Source organism: Gymnoscopelus microlampas (assembly GCF_963454915.1).
Source record: "Gymnoscopelus microlampas genome assembly, chromosome: 16".
Lineage (NCBI taxonomy): Eukaryota > Metazoa > Chordata > Actinopteri > Myctophiformes > Myctophidae > Gymnoscopelus > Gymnoscopelus microlampas.
The window spans coordinates 5,779,563-5,801,745 of NC_139953.1; the positions used below are offsets into that span (position 1 = coordinate 5,779,563).

Genomic DNA, 22,183 nt, shown 5'->3' on the forward strand with positions numbered 1-22,183 from the left:
CTACTGTTGTTTGGATCACTGTTTCTAAACAAATGGATACATTTGTATTTTGAACACTCTGAGTTAAAATAAACTAAGGATTTACAGTGTTGGGTGGTCTGTTGCCTAATGCACATTAAACTGGTGGTCTTTGAAGTGAAAAGGGTTTAGTATCATAGATCATTGTAGAGCCCCATGGAAAAGTTGTTTCTACTGAACACTTACTGGTGTTGGTCATTTATGTTTAAGTGAATACTCAGATTTATTGTTTTCCTCTGTTTCCAGTTCAAGTATGATGTTACATTTGTTTGTGCCTGTGTATTGATTCTACTGTCAGTTTAGAGTTCTATTAGTGGACAGTTGCTAGTATTTATTTTAGAGACCTTAAATTGTTTTAAATACTGCACACGTGCCTTTAATTTTATACACTCTGACACTCTCTTAGTCAAAATGTGTCCATGTTCCTGACTGTTAATAAATAAAGAGATTTGAACGTGATCACATTGCCTTGGATGTGTTTTTTCTATGCCACTCTACTTTGAATTTCCTGAGTGAGTGAGTTGTACATTCACTGCTTTTACTATTACAGTATTACGATAAAATGTAGCAGATTAATAAACTAATATGGTTTGTGTGTGTGTACTTTAAGGAAACAGAAATAGGAACTCTCCAAAAATGTTAATGCTCTAATGAAAGTCTAGTAGTTCATCATTGAACAAATTAAAATCAAGCTTACGTGTTTTAGCCTAACATAGACCTTCTACAGGGCAAGCAGAAAAAACACCACCAAGCCAATGTAAATATCTATAGTAGCATTAACTCAATACACTTCTGTCTTTTTATCAACTTCACACAGTGCACACTGCCAACCTTGATTGATAGGATCACTGATCCTCCTTTATTTATTCTTTATTTTATTTTATTGTATCGTCTCAGATCTCTCATGGCCTTATATGGTAATGCAAGATTGTCAATCACCAAACATATAGCATGTATAAGATGTACTTTGTGTTCCTGTGTTGGTATGAGGAGCTTGTATGTGTCCTTTGTTTTGTAACATGTCTGAGCTGAGCTTTTTGTGTTTTTTGTTTGTGCTATGTCTTTGTCATAAAAGGAAAAAAAAACATTATTGGGGGAAAGTGCAGTAACATTGCTTAACTAGGCCTACAGTGATTCCATTATTAAATATTAACATCCAACAACAATGGAAATATTACAATTAAGTTATTCATGCAAAACTGTATTAACGAAGGTCAAGTAGGCCTTCTATGAACACCATAGACTTAACCTGATAGTCATTATGGTTCTGCCTGAACTTGTGCCACAGTGACACCTTGTGGCGGTGCATCCATGCTGCATGAGCTCTTAACCACAAGTCATTCACCCTAAACCAGGGGTCTTCAACGTTTTTCAGCCCAAGGACCCCCTAGCTGAGAGAGAGAGATGAAGCAGGGACCCCCAATACATATTATATACAATTATGTTCTAGAATAGTTTAAACTTTTTTTATAGATTCCATATAGTTTCATTGTTTGACAACACGATCATCAGTGTATTTTGGATTCATGTTAATATGTATTTTTCAGATATTTTACCACTTAAATAAACCATCAATACTTCCATCTACACCACACCTCTTTGCCGAAAATAGCCGATCTACAAGCTCACGAAGCCTGGTGTTGTGAACTTGTAGATCTGCTATTTTTGGCTAAAGTTAATCTCCCCAGAATAGGGATGCAAGGGTTCAAGTGGTTATGACCCCTGGGGGTCCTGCTTGGACCCCCAAATGAAGACCCCTGCCCTAAACCGCAAACCATCAGAAGCCAACAACAAAAAATAGTACAGACAGGATATAAACAGGTGTCACTAATAGACTGATTAATTACATTATCCTATATGCAAAGTTTCTTATTCAAAAACAAAAGTGTTCTAAATCACTGCCTACATCTAACCTTTCTTCAGAGAACTGAATAATCAGCTTATTAAACAATAAATAAGTGATAAGCTATTAAAACATTATATAACTTTTACCCCTGAAACCACTGACTAAATAATTGTGTATGTCCAGCAGCGGCAGACCAGCATTACATTTAACTGACATGATTTTTGTTTCATTTTATTTTATCTTCAGATTCGTTTAACAGTGTATATGATTTATTTCTTGGAAAGTGTTTTTGTTTCGTTGCCACTGTGTGTGTGGGGAGAGTTTTTATGTTCTGAATCTGCCCAGAACTAATATAATGTGGTGTCAGGTATTTAGGGGGACCCTGTTCGTGGTTGCACTTTCTACATTTGAACTAGATGAGGTTTGTTTGTTTGTATAAAAGAGAATATTGTATTCTTTGTTATGGACATTTATTTACAGTTTGTACGTGGTTGTTTTGTACATGAACACCTTGGACTCATTCCCTCTTCAGTTGTATGCAGCCAGTGAGGTATGTGTTTGTTTGAAGTTTATTTTCTATTTATCATTACATCTGTTTGTTGATTGATTGATTGATTGATTAATTGATTAACTTTATTTAGTAAGACATGAGAACAACAGTACATGGAAGTACAAATTCACAATACAAGGGCTACTAAACTGGAAGACTCATTAAGCACTGAGCTTGTTTAAGATGAGATCCCCATGCACACAAATCATGATGACATATAAGAGACAGACAGATATACACTACTATACAGAATGTCATACAATCCAGGTTACTGGTATGAAAAAATAAAAAAATATGTACAAGAGAAAAAATAGGAAGAGTTCGGGGAGGGGGGGCGTAGGTTAAGACTTTGACAGGGGCCATTTTCGAATTGCAGCTTCCTGAAGGTGTTTCTTTAGGGCAGTTTTGAAAGTGAGTAGGGTTTTACACTCCTTTACTCTTGTTTGTACAATATAACCATAACCCTAACTCATAGAGGTTTGACCTCTATGAGTTTGTCCTGGGTTCTGAGAGGTTTAACTCAGGGACCCACAGCTGGGATGTTGAGGTTGGAGACAATAAATACTGGAGACTGGGTGTGTTAGCAGAGTCTTTTCAGAGAAAGGGACATAGGACAATCAAGTCAAACGTGATAAATTGCTATAATTGTATCTATTAATTGTTTATTATCAATCATTTCTGATTATTAGATAATGTTAATGATGGTTAGTGATGGTTACATTTGGTGAAAAGGTGAAGTGTGAAGGGTTCAACAGTTAATCACACTACTTGATTGAATTGATTTGAAAAAATAATTTATTACAAACAAATTTATATTTGAAAATAGATCTATAAGCCCACAATGCTTTGCCATATGATGTGACATGTGATCTTATCGATCACCAATTTTTTGAGTGACGCTACTGTGTGACAAAGTATAAAATGGGGCTTAACCCTCAGTGTTAGTTTGACTCAGAGTGTATACATGATAGAGTCCATTTGGTTCCATTTATACACTCATAGTTACAGACCCAAAAGGGTCCGTTTGGACCCCTGGTGGTCCACTGACCTGGCGTTGAGAAACGGCGGTCTCTACTGAACACTTACTGATGTTGGTCATTCATGTTGAACACAAAGTTGTATTCTTTCCTCTGTTACCAGTTCAAGTATGAGGTTACATTTGCATTTGTTTGCACCTGTGTATTGATTCCACTGACATTTCACGCACTGTATGCCATGTGACCCTTCTCACATGACCACTAAGAATTATTTAATATACTGTACACCTGTACAAATGAGCAAATACGATCTCAAAGTGATAATGAGTCAATTAGTTGTTGTTATATATGTTAATTTCAGTTTTTTTATTATTATTATTATTATTTATTTTGTAATCTTTGGGAGACATGAACATGTTTATTGTTAGACATGACCCTTTCAGACCAGATTTTCGTCTGAAATGGTCTGTTATTTTGACCAGAATTCTTTAAAAATAAAAAAAACCAGTGAAACTCTGATGAAAATAGATTAGACATTCTTGTACTTTCTGTAGTTGTATTTACTTGCACATGTAGTAATGGTGAAGAATAAATAAATAACTATCAGTCATTGGGGGGGGGGGGGGGGGGGGCACCCTGGAACCACTTCACCTCAGGGACCCTATCAACACAATAGCCTTCAAAATGAGTTTTTAATTGGCAGCCCTTGAAAACAGATGATCTGGTGTCATCGCCATGGCGGAACTGTGAAAGGGAGTGAAATTAAGAATCCATCTGGAATCACTCATACCCAGTGTTGGAAAAAGTACTCAAATGTTTTACTTGAGTAAAAGTATCAATACTGCAATATAGATATACTTTACTATTTATTTTTTTTACAATAAAAGTCCGGAATTAAAATAGAGTAAAAGTACAAAAGTGTTGGTATCAAAATGTACTTAAAATACCAAAAGTAGAAAGTACTAATATGCAGAATGTCCCTTTCAAGTTTTCAAATGTATAACAATCTTTTGAAAATAGATGCGACGCATTGTGAGCTTGTAGATCTGCTATTTTCAAATGGCGGAAATGTACTGTGTGTGTGTGTGTGTGTGTGTGTGTGTGTGTGTGTGTGTGTGTGTGTGTGTGTGTGTGTGTGTGTGTGTGTGTGTGTGTGTGTGTGTGTGTGTGTGTGTGTGTGTGTGTGCGCGTTGCGTGTGCGTGTGTGTGTGTGTGTGTGTGTGTGTGTGTGTGCGCATGCGTGCGTGGGGGGTTGGTTCTGGGAGAATGGTTGGCATTGTGTGGGTGTTAAAGGGATAGTTCACCCCCAAAGTGTCTTTTTATCTATGGATTAGTCACCCCATGGAGACTTGAATTCATGAATATTTTTTTGTTTTTGCCGCCCTTATTCCTAAGCCAATCATTTGATGACCGGCAGCGGTTCCGGTAGGAGACACAAAGAGACTCCTTTGTGTAAGTATTTTTTTCGGTGAACTATCCTTTTTTTTTAAAAGCCTTGATTAGCCAACCTGCAAAAGAATAGAAGAGGAGAGGAGGTGTTTAAAAATGACACTAGAAACAAGTTCTTCTCCAAATTCCTGTCTGCACATTATGCTTTGTACTCTGTCAATACATAGTAGAGTAAGACAAATACCGTATATGACCATATACAGTTGGGCTACTGTTGTTAAAAAGGACTAGAATAATGCTAAGTAATTTTTTATGAAGTTGAGTAATACAAAATTGTGCTGTGTGCTGTCGGCGTATAATAGTAATAATAATTATAATACATTTTATTTGTAACACACTTTACATTCTCACAAATCTCAGAGTGCTACAGATTAAAAGCAAGGCATAAAAACAGCATAGGCAACAAAACAATTACAAGAGACCCAAATAGGCTAAGCTAAAGGGCCACATTTAGAAATTAAAACTCAGTACGAAAAACAAACAGAAGTCCACGAAGAATTAGGAAAATGTTTTTTTTTTAAGGTAGGGTTTTAGTCCATTTCTAAAAGCATCAGTGGCCTTCCACAGACATGGGGCTGTGTAACAGAAGGCCCGGTCGCCCATGGTGCGGAGGTTGGTGTCAGGGACAACGAGAAGGTTGGTGTTGTTGGAGCGGAGGCTTCGGGTGGTGGGTTTTGGGGTGAGGAGTTCTTTGAGGTGTTCTTTGAACTGCAGGTTTCATGTTGTTTAAAATAAAAACTTTCGTTTTATTCACATACCACTACAGGTTTCATATTGTTTAAATACAAACTTTAGTTTTATTCACATACCACTACAGGTTTCATATTGTTTAAATACAAACTTTAGTTTTATTCACATACCACTACAGGTTTCATATTGTTTAAATACAAACTTTAGTTTTATTCACATACTACAGGTTTCATATTGTTTAAATACAAACTTTAGTTTTATTTACATACCACTACAGGTTTCATGTTGTTTAAATAAAAACTTTAGTTTTATTCACATACCACTACAGGTTTCATGTTGTTTAAATAAAAACTTTAGTTTTATTCAAATACCACTACAGGTTTCATATTGTTTAAATACAAACTTTAGTTTTATTCACATACCACTACAGGTTTCATATTGTTTAAATAAAAACTTTAGTTTTATTCAAATACCACTACAGGTTTCATATTGTTTAAATAAAAACTTTAGTTTTATTCACATACTACAGGTTTCATGTTGTTTAAATAAAAACTTTAGTTTTATTCACATACTACAGGTTTCATATTGTTTAAATAAAAACTTTAGTTTTATTCAAATACCACTACAGGTTTCATGTTGTTTAAATAAAAACTTTAGTTTTATTTACATACCACTACAGGTTTCATGTTGTTTAAATAAAAACTTTAGTTTTATTCACATACTACAGGTTTCATGTTGTTTAAATAAAAACTTTAGTTTTATTTACATGATACCACTACAGGTTTCATGTTGTTTAAATAAAAAAATTAGTTTTATTCACATACCACTGCAGGTTTCATGTTGTGAGATGAAGATGGCCCGTCAATCAGGCTGGCTTTTGTTATGGGCCTTCTGGCCTTTCACACTGAAATGGACCAATGACTGCAGTAACGTGGAGGCGAGGTGGGAGGAGGTTTCTCCTCTCCAAGGACAAAGAGAACACACTGGTCAGGTCTAGTGGTCTACTGTCCTGCAGTGCTCAGAGTCAGACCACCACAGGGCACAGGAGGACACAACACAGGCACACACACACACACACACACAGACAGACAGACACACACTGCGACCACATGCACACAATGGAGTGACCACAACCAAGCAACTATAGTATCATTTCAGTTTAACTATCACAACTTCTGTTGTGAGGAAACATTCACCTTGGCCAAGTTACAGGTAAGGATGTATATTATGTACAATCCCCATTTCTGATAAATATATCATATAGCGGTTTCTCGTTCTACCTGTACTTTAACTTGACTTTTATTGATTGCATACTTTATTTGTCAGAAATGTAAAACAGCATGTGAGACATAAAAGCTAAAAGGATGTCACAAAAAAGCCATCGGGACTTGTTTCCATTGTGGACTTCTTTCTCATCCACGAGTTTCCAGTGTCCCATGAGGCCTTTTGTGAATCTTGGAAGGATGTAATCTTTACTTGATTACATCCAGTATTTGTATTATCGTATTTATTGATGTGTTTAACAGTCTCTGTGGAATAATCAAGGCTAGAGCTTGAGATTTTTACATTGACTCCAATACGGAAGAGACAGTTCATATGAATGGCCTTTAGTTTCTCTGTTGTACCCCTGCTGGTGTCAGAAAGAATTTATCTCAATGCAAGGATGTGTTTTTGACAAACTGTAGACTAGATTTTCTTACCTTTAATAATTGTCTTACCTTTTCTTACCCTTAATAAAAATGGTCATAAAGACTATATGCTTCCAGTCGCTAGTTTAAAGTCTCCTTTCAATCATCATGATATGCGTTTTGGTAAACTATGGTCCCATTTATTTTAAAATTGACGATAAAGTAGGTTATGCTCTAGTCTAAGAGGGGCGGAATGATTTGATTGACAAGCTACACAACCAATATCATTCATTCCCGCCCCCGCTTTTGATTGACAAGCTACCCAACCAATAATGGTCTGGTGTCATTCTGCGGATTTGAAATTGCTGAGCCATCGGCTTCATTTACGGTCTGTAGAGTCTAGGGGCGTAACACTGTCCATTCTTTTTATACAGTCTATGGGAATAATGCACCACACATGTACAATGCTTGTACGTGTGAGCGAGAGACAATAAACCCATCTTGATTCTGTATTGGTTTCCATGGGCATGATTGCAATCCAGGAAAAGTAAGAAAGAATCAAGATGTGCTGTTAAATCATGGGACACTTGGCCTGGGCCGTAGCGCGACGGTCCAGGCACCCTAGGCTGCAATACCAGCCTGACCCTAGGCTGCAATGCCAGCCTGACAGTGTGTCGCGAGTTCCACTCTCGTTCCCGACGACCTTTGCTGCGTGTCACCCCCCGACCTCTCTCCTCATTTCCTGTAAGCCTACTTTCCCTATCCCTCTTTAAAATAAAAGGCATAAAAAGCCAAAAAAAGAATAAATCTAAGTACACTTTTCCCCTTGATGATCAATAAAACTAATGCATATCAGATAGCAGCTTTCTAGTGTCCTCATTCACTTCATATCAAACCGCCTTTTTCCTTCTTTTTTTTTTACCTCAGCAATGGTGTTCTGTAGAACAATATGATAATATGCCTACAGGCAAAAAACATAGAGAGAAGCTTTTCAGTTATTGCACTGACAGCATTGTTGAATGATACATCTCATTCAACCAATTCAATATGTGCGGTGCATACGTTATGTTTAAAGTTTTGTGTGTGTGTGTGTGTGTGTGTGTGTGTGTGTGTGTGTGTGTGTGTGTGTGTGTGTGTGTGTGTGTGTGTACAGGTCTGTGGTGGTGTCAAAGCTCCGCTCCCTGCCAGACTCATCTGAGATAATACGATTGACCTTCAGTTCCAACACAACTTCCAGTGAGGAGATCAGTCTTTCCACAGCTACAGGAGGGAATACTGACCCAGACCACTGGAACCTGCTGCTGACTGTCAGCTGAATATCTTGTATTGAGCGTTTGTAGCTTCACACAAAATGGCTTCCAACTCGTCTCTTCCAGAAGAGGATCTTTCCTGTCCTGTGTGTCGTGACATCTTTAAAGATCCTGTTGTCCTGTCGTGTAGCCACAGCTTCTGTAAAGAATGTCTTAAAAATGTGTGGAATTGGTGGAAGAGAATAAATGAATGTCCAGTTTGTAAGGAAAAACATTTAACAGATAAACCACCCCGTAACCTGGCTCTGAAGAACCTGTGTGAGGCCTTCATACAGGAGAGACATCAGAGAGCTTCAAAACGTCAGAGAACTTCTTCAGGGTCTGAGGATCTCTGCAGTCTGCATGCTGAGTGTTACAGTCTGGCTCTAAGACCATAACAAAAAAGGGGAGACGACACGGAGGTATTACATAAATAAGTGTAAAGTTTATTCAACCAAAGTGAAATAAGTAAATAAAGTAATATGTTTAAGTTAAGACATGCTGTCCACTGGAACTGAGGCTAATAAACCAACATAACTAAACCAAAGCCAAACACAAATGCTCTCCGGTGTGGCCACGCCTGAGGCCTGGAAGGACTGAAGATAGAGAGCAATGTAGAGTGGGGGTTTTATAGTGTGAGGAGACAATTGGCCAGGTGTCTCCCCTTCCACTGATCAACTCAGACTCCACCCTCCAAACCAGCACTGCAAGGGAATCTGGTTAGTCTGTTAAAGGCACATACACACACTCCTGTAGCAAAGGCCCAGGGGGCCGTCACACCCCCCCCCCTTCAAAACAGGGTCCCATAGGGAACCCTGGCCCAAACTTTGTGCTATAACTAAATAAACTACAAATATTTACAAAAAATGAACCCCATTTTAAACTAACCCCCCCAGTTCACATCTCCATTCTGCTTCAGCCCCACCCCACCTCAGCAACTGGTACCTTGGAGCCTTTAAGAGAAAGGTTAAGGCCTATGCAAAACAGATTATGAACACAGAATTAATTTATGGGTCCCTAAATTAAGCATCCACATAATTCTCTTTCCAATGACTTTTTCCATGTTTTTCCTTCCTGTGTGCATTACCAATGCAGACAGGATGACAATAACTCCATGGTGTATTCTGCACCTGTGGCTGTGACCCACAGACACATGGTTTCACAAAGTTGCCATGACTTTTGCGTCCATCACGCTTCGGAAAAGGCATGACATCTTTTGAGCTGAAAACACGCCTCTCAAAGCCACGGTCACACAAATCTGTCCCCCCAGCTTTGGGCTGAGAAATTTCCAAATTGGGGACCAAATAAGCCACTTTGATGGGTTGACTTTGTTTTTCAGTTTTTTGACCAGTACTACAGACTTTGATGTACATTGCCACGCTTCTTTTCACACGGGGCCAAAAGAACTTTTTCAAAACCTCATCATAAGTTTTACGCACCCCCATATGCCCCGACTCATAGTGAGCAATGCGCAAAACTGACTCCTGAAATTTGGAAGGAATGACAATTTGGAAAATTGGGTCTCCAATGAACCCTTGGCCTTTCGGCACACACTTGCGCAGCAGTACTCCATTCTCAATGAAGTACCCCTGTGCACGATTTTTCACCTCCTTTTTGGGGAGAACAACATTGAACAGCTCCTTCAGTGTGGGATCGGCTTTCTGCTCTCTCACCAACTCTGAGTGTGAAATAGACATAGGAAGGTTGCACAAATATTCATTTTCATCCTGGTGCTTCCTATCCTCAACTGCTTTTTGTACAGGTCGAACAGACTGATCAGAAAAGACCCGCTCCCCTGCTACATCATTCCCCAGTACTATGGTCACCCCATTAACAGGAAGAGCTGGACGCACCCCCATCCTAACTTCACCTTGGAACAGAGATGAACAGAGCATGAACTTGTGTACAGGAACATGGAAAACTGACATCTCCATGCCCAACACAGGAATGAACGACCCAGTGTCAGTCGCTCCAGAAAATGGCAGAGTAGAGGCAAGGATAAATGAATTAAATGAGCCTGTGTCTCGTAAAATAGTTACTGGCACCTTCTCTGGATTACCAATCAAGGACACCTGTCCCTTTGACACAAATGGTGAAAAGGCACTTCTCATTACCTCAGCACTCGGCTGATCTACCATGCCACCCGAAAGTGACACTGCAAATGCAGACGGACTCGGTCTAGCTGAGGTGTTCTCATTACGTGAGTTAAGCATAGGGCATTCCTTTTTCCAGTGTCCTGGCTGGTGACAGTAATGGCAGACATTATCGGAGTCCCGTGCAGCACGACCACTTGGTCCACTCTTATGCTCCGCACTCCATGTCCCACTGGTCCTGCCAGGGAAATACTTTCCCCCAACAACCTGGCCAGCTTCTCTGCCATCCCCAAACCCACCAGTAAAGCTACGGTTGTCCTTGTCCCCACATCCCTTATGCAATAACGAGAACTCATCGGCGAGTGCCGCAGCTTCAGCTGGAGTCTGTGCCTTCTGCTCACTTATATGAACGGCCACTTGCTCAGGGACTGAGTTTTTGAATTGTTCAAGTACAATCAGATCTGCCAGATCATCATAGTCATCGACTCCTGCAGCTACGCACCAACGATTGAAGTGTGTGGACAGGTCACGGGCAAACTCCAAGTAGGATCTATTGCCTCGCTGCCACGTTCTAAACCGCTGGCGGTAAGCCTCGGGTACTAATTCGTAGGTACGAAGCACTGCGGCTTTCACCTCCGTGTACTTACAACTGTCCCGTGCCGACAGTGAAGCAAACGCCTCCTGCGCACGACCAGTCAGCACACACTGCAACAGGACCGTGCGGTCCGCATCACTCCAGTCCCTAGCGTCTGCCACCCGCTCGAACAAAGTGAAAAACACCTCCACCTCCTTCTCGTTAAATTTGGGGACTAACCGTAGACTTTTTAAGATCCTATCCTTATCACCTGATTCCTTTTTCACCTCACTTAACTTTCCATCTCTCACCAGCTTCAGCCTCGTGTCCTCAATTTCTAGCTTTGCCATCTCTGTCCTGTGTCTCAGCCTCTCCATCTCCAAATCTTTATCTTTTGTTTCCGTTAACTGTGCTTGCAGTTGTAATTGCAACTTCAAAAACCTTTCCTGCTGTTCAAATGTTAAGACAGCCACAGATGGTACACTCTCAACATCAGCCTGCTTAACAGCCTGCACAGTTACTGTCGGAGATGGGGTCAGCACCTTTTGCTCTATCAAGCTATCCAAAATCATGGATTTGATATTGTCCTTTTTGGACCTTTTATCGCCAATTTCAATTGCATAGTGCTCTGCAATTAAAATGAGCTGATCTTTGGTGCAGGCACCTAACCCCTCCTCTGACGGAGCCAAGAAAAAATCAGTAACCTCCATTACTTTTGAAACTTTTTTTTTTTCTTTTTTGAAAAATCCAAACCAAAAAAAAAACACAATACCAACTTCAACCAAAACAAAAACCTCTAGTGACAAAAGAACGCAACAGACAACAAATCAATTAAATTGAGCCTCCCCACTGACTGCCTATACCAAAAACTTATCTAACTGCGCTCTGGTCTTCTGAGGGTTTCTGCGGCCGGGTACTTACGCACCAAAACCCGCTAGCGTGGAAAAGCGACCAGCAAGCTGGCAACAGCCCAAAACTAGGGACATGCTCCCAGCCACTTTCACCCCACACTACTTTATACCCGCTCACGAATCCCAAGGGGAAACGCGCTATGCCTACCTGAGTTGGCTCAATAAAACCGATTTGCAAAATAATACTTACGCTCTTATGTCACCAGACCTTTAACCAATTCTCCGACCTCCGATCGCTCCCCAAAGAATGCAGGTAGGGAATCCCCAGAAATTACGTCACCAGCGGCATTCCCACGGCCCCACCCCCCTGCTGCCACCAAGGGTAGATGCGAACCTGAACCCTGCCTGTTTAACACAAGCAACCTAAACTACAATAGTCATCGGCCTACTCAAACTTTGTAGTTTCCTAAATTTTCCCGTTTTAGACGAGCCCCCATTTGTTACAGTCTGGCTCTAAGACCATAACAAAAAAGGGGAGACGACACGGAGGTATTACATAAATAAGTGTAAAGTTTATTCAACCAAAGTGAAATAAGTAAATAAAGTAATATGTTTAAGTTAAGACATGCTGTCCACTGGAACTGAGGCTAATAAACCAACATAACTAAACCAAAACCAAACACAAATGCTCTCCGGTGTGGCCACGCCTGAGGCCTGGAAGGACTGAAGATAGAGAGCAATGTAGAGTGGGGGTTTTATAGTGTGAGGAGACAATTGGCCAGGTGTCTCCCCTTCCACTGATCAACTCAGACTCCACCCTCCAAACCAGCACTGCAAGGGAATCTGGTTAGTCTGTTAAAGGCACATACACACACTCCTGTAGCAAAGGCCCAGGGGGCCGTCACATGAGAAACTCAAACTCTTCTGTCAGGAATGTCAACAGCCAGTGTGTGTTGTGTGTCTTCATTCAGAAAAACACACCAACCACAGTTTCAGACCCATTGATGAAGTTGCTCTGGATCACAAGAAGAAAGTCCTGAAATCACTGAAGCCTTTACAGGAGAAACTGAAGGTCTTTAATAAAGTTAAAGCAACCTGTGACCAAACAGCAGAACACATTAAGGCTCAGACCCGGTACACAGAGAGGCAGATTAAAGACAAGATTAAAAAGCTTCATCAGTTTCTACAAGAGGAAGAGGAGGCCAGCATCACTGCACTGAGGGAGGAAGAGCAGCACAAGAGTCAAATGATGAAGGAGAAGACTGAGGGTCTGAACAGAGACATATTAACCCTTTCAAACAACATCAGAGCCACAAAGGAGGAGCTGAGAGCTGGACACATCCCATTCCTGCAGAACTACAAGACTACAATGGAAAGAGTCCAGTTCACACTGCAGGATCCACAGCTGGTCTCAGGACCACTGATGAACGTGGCCAAACACCTGAACAACCTGACCTTCAGAGTCTGGAACAAGATGAAGGACATTGTCTCCTACACTCCTATCATTCTGGACCCCAACACTGCCCATCCAAGCCTCATCCTGTCTGATGATCTGACCAGTATGAGACGTGGAGAAAGACAGAAGCTTCCTGACAACGCAGAGAGGTTTGACTATCTGGGCTTTGTCCTGGGTTCTGAGGGCTTTAACTCAGGGACCCACAGCTGGGATGTTGAGGTTGGAGACAATCCATTCTGGGTACTGGGTGTGTTAGCAGAGTCTTTTCAGAGAAAGGGAAAAGATCTGGGTCGAATAGTGTGGTGTATAAGGTTAAAGGAAGGTAAATACAGAGCAAGCACAATGGTATCAAAGTCATTCACACTTCTCTCAGTGGAGCAGAAACCTCAGAGGATCAGAGTCCAGCTGGACTGGAATGAAGGAAAGCTGTCATTCTCTGATCCTGATACTAAAACACACATCCACACCTTCACACACACTTTCACTGACACGCTCTATCCACACTTTTTCACTGGTTCTCTCCCTCTGAAGATTTTACCAAGGAAGGTCAGTGTAACTCTGGAACAATTAGACATGATGATGATGATGATGCTGAGACATGACTTAATTTTGAGAATCTAAATTATTGTCATGTGGTCTAATAATAATGGCAGATATTATATGCTCATAATGGCATGAGAATGTTACAGATGGTTAGTGATGATGGTTACATTTGGAGAATGAGGGGAGTGTTGCACTGGTTTAGGGGTGTAACGGTTAAACAAATCGATTTAATTGATTATGAGAAATAATATTTTTTAATAAACTAATTGACTTTCAAAAATAGCAGAAAAAGCAGATATACCAACTCACAATTATATATGACACGAGAACCTCTAGATCGGCTATATGTGTGACACTGGTTTGGGACAAAATAGGGCTTAAGTCATTCATCAGACGTTTTCAATTATATATTAAAAAAAAAAAGATACTTGTGTTCATTCATTGATATACTGTAATTACAATTAAATAAATCTGTGCTTTACTATTTTGCTAAATATAAAACGTTATCAATAGAATAATCGCTAAGAAGATAAGTGCTAGATACAGCCCTAAACTGGGTATTAATACTTTTCAATAAACACATGGGTGATCCTCAAGAGTGATACATGTAATCAATTATTAAAAGTAATTTAATCACATTTATATGTTCTTTCACTGTGATACAGTCAGAACTGTGTGGTGTCATGAATGCAGTTTATTTTTCCAACTCTGTAAACTCTCATTGTGAAATCCACTTGGTGTTTATATATATTATATATTCATAATTTCTTCCACTTTGGTGCTAAAATATTTTTGCATCGTAGTTGCATTATTTTTGCTACTTTTCTTTATGGGTATTCATGGTGGTTCTCTACTGTTGTTTGGATCACTGTTTCTAAACAAATGTTTGTACACTGAGTTAAAATAATCACTAAGGATTTTACTGTGTAGATTGGGTGGTCTGTTGCCTAATGCACATTCAACTGGTGGTCTTTGAAGTGAAAAGGGTTTAGTATCATAGATCATTGTAGAGCCCCATGGAAAAGTTGTTTCTACTGAACACTTACTGATGTTGGCCATTTATGTTTAAAGGACAACTTTGTTTTTTTACAACCAATGTTTATGTTTTAGATTGTAATTAAAGTAAATAAAAGATGAGTGTTAAAAAAATGTAAATTTACTGCTTTCTATAGTTTTAGCAATTTTCACAATCTTTTTTACAGTGTTTTCACAGTGGGCGGGGGCATTCTGTCCGGTGGCTAAATATGTATTTTTTTAACACAATAACCCGGCGTTTTCTTTATTATTATTTACAGTAGCTCTTCTAGCCCCCAATAACTCACATCTGGCCATCTCAGACAGCCGGACCTTTTTTATTGTGTAAAAAAGGCATATTTAGCCACCGGACAGAATGCCCCCGCCCACTGTAAAAAATATCGCAAAAAATGCTAAAACTATAGAAAGCAGTAAATGAAAAAAAAATTACACTCATCATTTATTTACTTTAATTACAAGCTAGAATATAAACCTTGGTTGTAAAAAACCAAAGTTGTCCTTTAAGTGAATACTCAAATTTATTGTTTTCCTCTGTTACCAGTTCAAGTATGATGTTACATTTACATTTGTTTGTACCTGTGTATTGATTCTACTGTCAGTTTAGAGTTCTATAATTGGACAGTTGCTAGTATTTCATGTGACTTTAAATAGTTTTAAATACTGCACACGTGCCTTTAATTTTATACACTCTGACACTCTTTTAATCAAAATGTGTCAATGTTCCTGACTGTTGAAATAAAGAGTTGATCACAGTGCCTTGGATGTATTTTTTCTATAACACTCTACTTTGAATTTCCTGAGTGAGTGAGTTGTACATTCACTGCTTTTATAGTTAGTGTTACTATAAAATGTAGCAGATGAATAAACTAATATGGTTTGTTAAATTAAAATCAAGCGTACATGTTTCTGCCTAACATAGACCTTCTACAGAGCCAGCAGAAAAAACACCACCAAGCCAATATAAATATCTATAGTAGCATTAACTCAATATACATCTGTTTTTTTCCCCCAACTTCACACAGTGCACACTGCCAACCTTGATTGATATTGATTGATATAATCAATAACTATATTGATATTGAGAAAAAAGTAAAACAAATGTTAAAAGCCAGAACACAATAATTATTTGTTTCCATTAACATTATTGTGTTTTATTTGTTATTGCTTCTGTTCTGTCTTTGCCATAGAAGGAAATAATCAATAAAAAATATTATTGCGGGGAAAGTGCAGTAACATTGCAGGCCTATAGTGATTCCAATATTAAGTATTAACATCCAATATAACAACCACAATGGAAATATTACAAGTAAGTTATTCAGCCCAAGGATCCCCTAGCTGAGAGAGAGAGATGAAGCAGGGACCCCCACTACATATTATATACAATTATATTTCAGAGTAAACTTTTTCGTAGATTCCATATAGTTTCATTGTTTGACAGCACGATCATCAGTTCTGTCAGATAACTCACGAATAGATTGAACCGATATTATAGACCGAATATATTTAAGCAATATAATAGAATGAGAATACAAGAGTGGATGTAATATTTTATCTTGGCGCTCAGGCTCTGCTATATTTTTTCTCCCTGCTCAGCACAATCATACAGCCGTCATTAACCATTAAGAGCAGGGAGGGAGATAGATATACATAACAACCCCCCATGGGGAACAGACCAATAGCAGAGCCTACTGGTGGCGCTGGGGTGGTGGTGGGAGCAAACGCCGCATGACAACAAGCTAGAACACACAAGCGGATGGAATGCCCGATTCAAGAGAACTTAAATACCCGCCCAATTGGACGGCTGATTGTCATGTCAGTGTATGACGTATGGATCTTGCATGACGCTGTAAACAGCCACATAGAATGAGCGATGCATGTAACCTCTCGAGTGTATGCTGCCAGAACTAACTCGCAGGATACGAATAATTGTTTTTTGGATTCATGTTAATATGTATTTTTCTGACATTTTACCACTTAAACCATCAATACTTCCCTCTACACTACACCTCTTTGCCGAACATAGCCGATCTACCAGCTCACAACGCCTGGTGTTGTGAACTTGTAGATCTGCTATTTTTGGCTAAAGTTCTCAGTTTATTAAACAACACAAAAGTGATAAGCTATTAAAATATGATATCACTTTTACCCCTGAAACCATTGACTAAATAATTGTGTATATCCAGCAGCAGCAAAGAAGCATGAAACTTGACTCTTTAAATGATTTATTTCTTGGAAAGTGTTTTTGTTTCATTACCACTGTGTGTCAGGGCTGGACTGGGACAAACATTTGGCCCTGGACTTTTTGGCCCAGACCGGCCCACCACAACCGGCAAGCAGATACTCTACCGCCCGCCCTGTCGAGGCACATACAAACACACAAGATCTTAATACCACCACTTTTACTGAAAAACAGCCTTGAGTAAAATAAATGACATGACCCATACACAACTACACATACGAACTAGAAAAAGTGCTCCTCGGAGCACAGGTCTCCGCCAGGTCAGGTACGTTATTCTGGCCTCCTGGTGGCGCTATAATAGGCCAATGTGAAAAGGGTGCCAACCGTGCCATTTATTCTTAGGCCTTTCACGGCAATCAGACACTGCATTCATGATTTGAGGCTTTTTGTTCCAAAAATGTGTTTTGCTAAATTAGACCTGCTGGTGGCGCTATAACAGGCCAATATGAAAAGGGTGGCATTTCTTCCTTGGCCTAGTGGGAATGTGCGTGTGAAATTTCACGGAAATCGCAAGCTGCGTTCATGATTTGAGGCATTTTGTTCAAAACGGACCAATCCTGCACATTTTGGAAGCGAACCTTAGCCAATGAGGATGGAATATGGGAAATCGGACAGATCCGTGTTGATCACATGACTATAGAGATACTGTGTACCGATTTGCATGATGTTTGGATACAATCTGTAGGAGTAATGTAAAAAAAATGGGTTTTGCACAAATCGGCCTCCTGGTGGCGCTATAACAGGCCCATGTGAAAAAATTGGGTCAGAGGTTCTGAATTGGCATCCAGGGAGTGTGTGCGCACAGTTTCGCAGCGACCGGGCCAACGGTGCCGGAGATTAGCTGCTAACACACGGACGGACGGACGGACACACACACACGGATGGACGGAGGGTAAAACATACTCTCTCGCCATGCCTTTCGGCCTGGCGGAGACAATAAATAAATATGATAGTTAGCCTACAGTACTCACTAACAAGGGGAGTGTGTTGCTCTTATAAGGAGGATGCACGCTAAAGCACATCATGGCACTGGCAGCAAGAAAGCCTACTCTGGGGAGATCATCTCCACTGGAGATGATGTATTGGACCTATTACAAGCCTGGATATGAGAAATAGAAGACTATCATGAATGTGTGAATTATGGACATGACTACATGCAAAATATTGTCTGCATGCAATGGGCTCTATGCACAGCAGCCATGTTATCACTTCCTTCACAGGCGTTACCAATGATACTAATGAAGGCTCTGTTCCATTTAGTGTAGCACAGTGGTTTCCACGACCAAATGAAACCAAATGGACCCTTACGGGTCCATTTGGTTCCATTTGTACATTCTCAGAGTTATACACCCATAAGGGGCCATTTGGAAGCCCATGAGGGTCCCTGGACCCCAACTTTAGACCCACTGGTGTAGCACAGTGTTTCCAGTGAGCCAACATGCACACAATTATCAGCAACCCTGACTCTGTTTGACCAGAATGGAACAGAGCCTTCATTAGTATCATTGGTAACACCTGTGAATGTCTTCATAATATGGCTGCTGTGAATAGAGCCTATTGTCAATCTTCAGGATATTATCGGTTATCAAACTGGCCCCGACAGTCATCTGTACACAGAATATAAATGAGTTATGAGTAATTACAGAACACACCCATGGGGTGAAGCAGTAGATGAATAGAGCTCACCCGACATTCTCACCGTCTTATATTGGAGACGATCCAATCAACAAAACTAGAGTCAACACCAAAGTAGTTTACAGAGTTCATCCACAAACAGGCGGGGTTGAATAGTGTTAAAAGATGATGAAAAATCAACACACAGCTTGGCATAATTGTGAATAATAGATCATGCAAGGTGACAGTAGCGTCCTGTACACCCTGCCAAGACCTACAGCATATGCAAACTACACAAATGTCACAATACAATACACGATATTGGGCTCACGATATCGATATTTTTTTATTTTATTATCAACCTTGGCCATAATGACCTGTATATTGCACATTCTGTGCCCCGGGAACCTTGGGCTCTTTTGTCCATATGGTATGGCAATGTCTGGGGATTATGGAGTTCTGTGGAAATGAATAGCACGGCACCGAGTGCCGCGATATGAGCTTGTAGATCTAGTATTTTTGAAAAAATCTTGAAAACAATTTGTTTCGATTTTTTTCAAAAAACTGTTAGGATTTAGAAAACATTTTTAAGAATCGCTACAGGTCTTTATGCTGTTCTCGCACTTCCTGTCTTCGCACAGAAGACAGGAAACTGAATGTGAATGTGCACGGTCATGTGTCGTGTGTAAGTGGGCCTGTGTACAGTATGTACAGTATGTGCAGGTGAGAATATGTTACTTGGTATAATCAGTAAAAGAGTGATGAAACAACACGTCAAAACAGCTATGAGGCTGGAGGCTATGATATTTTGTTTCATCATAGAATATGATTCATAACATCCTCATTCTTTTCCAGATTGATGTCAACATTTCCAACGAAGCCCCACTGTCTCTACAAGTATGATTTTAATCAGTATAATTAGTTATCTTGAACTTGATGTGTGTGGTGTGTGGTGTGTGTGTGTGTGTGTGTGTGTGTGTGTGTGTGTGTGTGTGTGTGTGTGTGTGTGTGTGTGTGTGTGTGTGTGTGTGTGTGTGTGTGTGTGTGTGTGCATACGTACGTGCAAGTCTGTGTGTGTGTGCATATGTACGTGCAAGTCTGTGTGTGTGCATATGTACGTGCAAGTCTGTGTGTTTGTGTGTGTGTGTGTGTGTGTGTGTGTGTGTGTGTGTGTTTGTGTGTACTGTATGTTACACATACTCTGGAATGTCTTGCATTGCCCTTCATTGTGGTAACTTTGATGAGATACCAGATAAACAGCGATATATTATGTCATATTCCTCCGTCACAACTACCATAGAAAATGATATTGAAGGTACGTGTCAGGACCAAGGGAATAGAGATGTGTGATGATACTGTAGTTATCTCACCCCTTTGAGCTTTCAAATAGTTTCAGTTGTAATGATAATACATTCAATTTATATAGCGCTTTTGTAAGTACTCAAAGTCGCTTTACAGAACCAAAATAAAACAACTTTATTAGGAAAATCTAGTTAAAAGGTTAAAAGCTATAGAAATAGGTAGGGAATGCAAGACTGAAAAGGTGGGTTTTGAGTGTGGTTTTAACCCATTAAGACCTGGAACTGTGTCATTTTTAGATTTGAGCTAAAAAGCATTATTTTACACTTTGGGCTATTCAAAAATAGCAGGTATACAAGCTCATAGCGCGGCACAGAGTGCCTCTATGAATAAAATATTCATAGAGGCTATATTAACCACTGGAACCCTAGCATTCCTATTCTGGGGCAAACATTTGGCAAAAATTGCAGATCTACAAGCTCACGTTTAGTTTCTACGAAAAGATCTGATGTAGAAGGAAAAAGGAGGGGGCCTAGTATGGACCCCTGGTGAACACTGCTCACTGACATATTTAGCAGGGGTCTTCAAAGGTTTTCAGGCCAAGGGACCCCTTAGCTGAGAATGAGACAAAGTAGGGACCCCCACTATGTATACAATAGGCTCTATGCACAGCAGCCATATTGGAAAGAAATTGGGCCCCTTCCTTACTTCCTTCACAGGTGTTACCAATGATGCTAATGAAGGCTCTGTTCCATTTAGTGTAGCACAGTGGTTCTCAAACTTTTTAATTTCAAGGACCCCCATAACTCTGAGAGTGTACAAATGGAACCAAATGGACCCGGGAGGGTCCATTTGGTTCCATTTGGTTCTCTCAGAGTTACACCCTCTCAAGGAACCATGAGGGTCCCTGGACCACACTTTGAGACCCACTAGTGTTTCTAGTGAGCCAACATGCACAATATCAGCACCCTGACTCTGTTTGACCAGAATGGAACAGAGCCTTCATTAGTATCATTGGTAACTCTTGTGAAGGAAGTAAGAAGAGGCCCAATTTTTCTCCAAAATGGCTGCTCTGCATAGAGCCTATTGTGTTGAATATTGAACTTTTTCATGTTCCTCCCAGAATAGGGGTGATAGCTATAGGGTTCAAGTGCACGGTTAAATGTAATACCATGCACCCCCCCTATTGAAGACCAATGAGTAAATGCGGTTTAAGTGCGTAGTTTCTATCAAACTTTCCAGTGAATAAATGCAACCACCAAATTTTGAATATGGTAATGTAGAGTGTGGGTACGTACGGGTGCTTGTATATCAGAGGATATGACATACTCTGTGGTTTATGATTTGGTATAGAGAATAATCTATCATGACTGATGTCTCGTCATGATAGATTAGATCTATCATTAGATCGGCCCCTCCTCCAACCAACAGTCTTTATAGGAGCGCCAACAGAGGACAGCCAGCCAGACAGAGAGAATCACAGCTACCAAGCCAGAGTTGTTTGTTGCTCGTGAGGGCCCTACTCCATAGACTGCTTCCGGTGATTATACAGACGTATCCTGAAAACAGGCAGATATTCCAGAGACTAATAGAACCACAATAAGAGCTGACTCACAGAGAATCACAGAGAAGAAGTCTGGGTGATAAGGTAAGCAGATTGCAATGCTATATGGGATTCTGTTGCATGCTTAGTGGTGAAACCTTTTAAGTTGTATGTCATTTAATGGATAGTGATGATTTAAAAAGTGTGTTTTTTTAAATCAGTTTGGTGAATGACGACAGAAGAATGTGAGTGATTGACTGTGAATGTGGATTATATTAAGTGACTATCAAACTCCAGCATCCAGAAAAGTGTGCTGTTAAAGTCTTAACAAATTGCTTTCAATTCTTAACATTCTCCTGATAATGTAGCCTGCAGTGTGTGAAAAACCCAAACACACAGCATTCCAAAACATGCAGTGATGTACAGTATATACATACACTGCATTCAACAACCATAATTGATAGCGCAATCACAGATAATGACTGTAGA

The 22,183-nt window shown here is 40.0% G+C and overlaps 1 protein-coding gene across 1 annotated transcript; it reads left to right on the forward strand.

The window, feature by feature from the left end:
• Positions 1–12,650: 12,650 nt before the first annotated feature.
• On the forward strand, positions 12,651–14,203 carry LOC311062780 (E3 ubiquitin-protein ligase TRIM35-like; the record flags this gene model as incomplete). The annotated part of the gene is made up of 2 exons (XM_084081998.1): positions 12,651–12,660; positions 12,937–14,203. The coding sequence occupies 2 exons, from the start codon at positions 12,651–12,653 to the stop codon at positions 14,040–14,042; spliced, it is 1,116 nt and encodes a 371-aa protein (XP_083938124.1). The 3' UTR covers positions 14,043–14,203.
• Between the last annotated feature and the right edge of the window lie 7,980 nt (positions 14,204–22,183).